The sequence below is a fragment of the Wolffia australiana genome, chromosome 13 (assembly GCF_029677425.1).
Source record: "Wolffia australiana isolate 7733 chromosome 13, ASM2967742v1".
NCBI classification, from domain to species: domain Eukaryota; kingdom Viridiplantae; phylum Streptophyta; class Magnoliopsida; order Alismatales; family Araceae; genus Wolffia; species Wolffia australiana.
This window is the reverse complement of record NC_135847.1, coordinates 14,343,861-14,347,630: the sequence shown is the minus strand read 5'-3', so window position 1 is coordinate 14,347,630 and position 3,770 is coordinate 14,343,861. Positions and strand designations below refer to the sequence as shown.

General features: G+C 43.6%; 1 protein-coding gene across 1 annotated transcript; it reads right to left on the bottom strand.

The window, feature by feature from the left end:
* Positions 1-1,670: 1,670 nt before the first annotated feature.
* On the bottom strand, positions 1,671-2,288 carry RPS17 (ribosomal protein S17). Its single transcript, XM_078585206.1, has one exon. It carries the CDS (start codon positions 2,223-2,225, stop codon positions 1,782-1,784), a length of 444 nt encoding a protein of 147 aa, XP_078441332.1. The 5' UTR covers positions 2,226-2,288; the 3' UTR covers positions 1,671-1,781.
* Between the last annotated feature and the right edge of the window lie 1,482 nt (positions 2,289-3,770).

Genomic DNA, 3,770 nt, shown 5'->3' with positions numbered 1-3,770 from the left:
CTTGTAGTATTACAAAGTTATCTGGTGGTATCAGCATGTTCCCTATTGATTCTAACATGTTATAGATCTCTCCATACCAAGTTTCCAACTTTAGGTTACGAAATCAATTCAGATGCATCTTCATGTCACGAAGTCAATTCAGATTCAAATTCAGGCGCGACTTTAGGTGCATGAAGATCAAGATGAAGGCACGACTTTAGGAGCGTGAAGATTAAGATGAAGGCGTGGTAGCTTCCGCCTCCTTACTGGCCTGGAAGATCGTTCTGGCGACTAGCTTCTACCACTTCAATCAGTAAATAGCTAAAGCTACCTTGAGTTTGGGGTTTAAACAAGATCTTGGTAAATTCGAATTGCAATTTATGATTTTTTCTTGGAGTGGAAGTAGGAAAACTGCCAAGGTAAAACGATAATATTTGAAAGGCAAGTGCTTGGGTTTAGTGCGAAAGGTTTGGATTTATTTTATTGATGTAAATAGAGAAGATAATAACTCCAGGTTCACCAAGAACTACACAATACGCCTGTAGCATAACTCTAATAACTGTTGACTTGAAGGCTTATTGCAGTTAATAGGGATCTGACAGAAGCATGGGAAGATCTTCAAGGACTTTATAAGTGTTACCAACTTCTATAAAGATTTTGGTGCTTAGTATTTTAGTCCTTGCGTGAGCATCATAATACTCTTTTGTTGTTCGTTGAAGCTGACAGATTTCTGGCCAGAAAAGATAGACGAGGAACTATATGATGCCATATAATCCCTATCTTATGTCAATCTTTGCAAGGCTGCTCTATATGGGAGGGATTTGCCATCCATAATGAGCTTTATTCTCAACCTGCTTGCATATAAAAAGTGCTGGATATATTGGGAGAGCATGATATACTGTTTAGACAAAGTCTCAGAGCACATTCCTTAGAGCCTGTATATTACATTAGAAAAAGAAAGGTAAAGTATAAAATTGATGGACTAACACATTCAAAGTTGGAAGTCTGACCAAAGTCTAAAACGCATCGGAGTTTGAAGCATTTATGGAAGATTGTAAAATGAAATTGCACTTGTCTGCTTATGCAAAACAAAAGATTGTTAAGCGGAGGACTCTCAAATAAATCGATTTACCCAGTAAATACTCTGGCACCAACCATGCATCTATGATAATCAAGAGTCTTAGCGAAATTTCAGGAACAAATTGTGGGTAAATAGAGGAATTGCGCGCCGTTTCTTACGAACCCAACATCCATAATCGCAAAAAAACAACAGGGAAATCAAGAATTTGACACACCCATTTATTCCGAGCCAAACATTCAAAGAGATGCAACGAACTGGAAACACAGTGTTGTAAATTATATCACGAAAAAAAGGTAGAAAAAGGAGGAGGTAATGGTAAGGCAGAAAGCTCTCTAGGATAGAGATTGGAGGGAAATGAATTGCAGGTAAATAAAGGAATTGCGAGCCATTTCATACGAACCCATCATCCATAATCGCAAAAAAACAACAGGGAAATCAAGAATTTGGCACTCCTATTTCTTCCGAGCCAAACATTCAAAGAGATGGAAGTAACGGCAAGACAGAAGACTCTAGGATTGAGATCGGAGGGGAATAAATTGCAGGTGAATAAGGGAATTGCGAGTCATTTCACACGAACCCAACATCCATAATCGCAAAAAAACAGCAGGAAAATCAAGAATTTGACACTCCCATTTCTTCCGAGCCAAACATTCAAAGAGATGCAAAGAACTGGAAACACAGTGTTGTGAATTAACTCACGAGAAAAAAAGATTGGAAAGCTCTAGGATTGGGATTGAAGGGGAAGACCGAGGTCCTGAGGAGCATCCTCGGCAGGCAGGGGCGCGTTCCTTCCGGGGGCGGGGACGGCGAGGAAAGTCTTGGTCTTGCTAATCGGGCGAGACTTCTCGAGCTGGACGAAATCCCCAACCTTGAACCTGTTCTCGGGGTCGTGGGCCTGGTAAGTCTTCTTCATCCTGATCCGGCGCTTGTACTTGGGGTGGGGGGCGAGGCGGGTGACCTCCACGCCGACCGTCTTGTCGCTGACGGTGGAGACGACGCGGCCCTGCAAGCTCCGCATGGCGCGGACGGTGAGGGGAAGGGAGGGGGGAGCCCATTGAGGGGAGCTGGGCTTGGGGGGGGAGAGAAGGGGCGGAGAGCCCTTGAGGAAGGGGGAAGATTGGAGCTTGGAGGTGGTCGGAGCTTGCAGGAGCGCCGTGGCGAACATGGTTGCGGAAGAAGAGGTTTGCTTTGCCTCCAAGGGGGGTGGGGAGGGGGGGGGATAAGGGGGTTACTTCTCTCTCGGTCCTATTTGTGCTGTGTGGATTAGGCGTCGGCCCAAGGATAACTCTCTCTCTCTCTCTCTCTCTCTCTCTCTCTCTCTCTCTCTCTCTCTCTCTCTCTCTCTCTCTCTCTCTCATTTCTTTCTCGCCCATTTCTCATTGCTCATTTCTTTCTCTCTCTCTCCTTTCTCTCTTCCCATTTCTTTCTCTCTCTCTCCCATTTCTCTCTCTCTAATTTCTTTCTCTCTCTCCCATTTCTCTCTCTCTAATTTCTTTCTCTCTCATTTCTTTCTCGCCCATTTCTCTCTCTCTCTCTCTATACATCCAGATCGTCCCAGACGGGGACGATGGACGGGACAGGACGAATTTTGTCCCGTCTAATGTCCAAATTTTCCCCGGGACGAAGGACAGGACGGTTTTTCGTCCGGTGACTAAAAACCGTCCCGTCCAATATTACTCGGACGGTTTTTCGTCCCGTCCAGGGCAAAAACCGTCCCGTCCCTCGTCCAAGACAAAAGTTTTTATGTATTAAAAAACCTTTTATTTCCTGCTCCCTTTTGAAAGAACAGGCGCACCCTAGTTGTGTCCTTCCAAAATGAAAGAAGAAGACCTTCGGCTCCCCATCAACCAGGTCGGTGGCCCTCCGCACCCAATTGCATCATCCAAGAGCACTTCCCCGACGGCGAGGTATGTGCCTATCTATCCATCAGTTGATGTTTTCTATCTCACTATCTGACTGTCGATCTGTCTATCTCACTATCTATCTGTCTCACTGTTGATCTGTCTATGTTACTGTCTACCTATCCATCTCACTGTCGATCTATCTATCTTATTGTGTACCTATCTATCTCACTGTCTATCTATCCATCTCTCTTTCGATCAAACTATCTCAGTGTCTACCTATCTATCTTACTGTCGATCAATCTATCTCAATATCTACCTATCTATCTCACTGCCTATCTATCTATCTCAATGTCTACCTATCTATCTCACTGCCTATCTACCTATCTATCTCAATGTCTACCTATTTGTCTCACTCTCGATCAATCTATCTCAATGTCTACCTATCTGTCTCACTCTCGATCAATCTATCTCAATGTCTACCTATCTATCTCACTGCCTATCTATCTATCTCAATGTCTACCTATCTATCTCACTGTCGATCAATCTATCTCACTGCCTATCTATCTCACTGTCGATCAATCTATCTCAACGTCTACCTATCTATCTCACTCTCGATCAATCTATCTCAATGTCTACCTATCTATCTCACTGCCTATCTATCTATCTCAATGTCTACCTATCTATCTCACTGTCGATCAATCTATCTCAATGTCTACCTATCTATCTCACTGCCTATCTATCTATCCCAATGTCTACCTATCTATCTCACTGCCTGTCTATCTATCTATCTCTCTGTCGATCAAACTATCTCATTGTCTACCTATCTATCTCACTGTCGATCTATCCATCTCAATGTCTACCTACCT

Excerpts from the sequence above, each read along its gene's own strand:
- RPS17 (XM_078585206.1), bottom strand. The coding sequence starts at position 2,225 with ATGTTCGCCACGGCGCTCCTGCAAGCTCCGACCACCTCCAAGCTCCAA.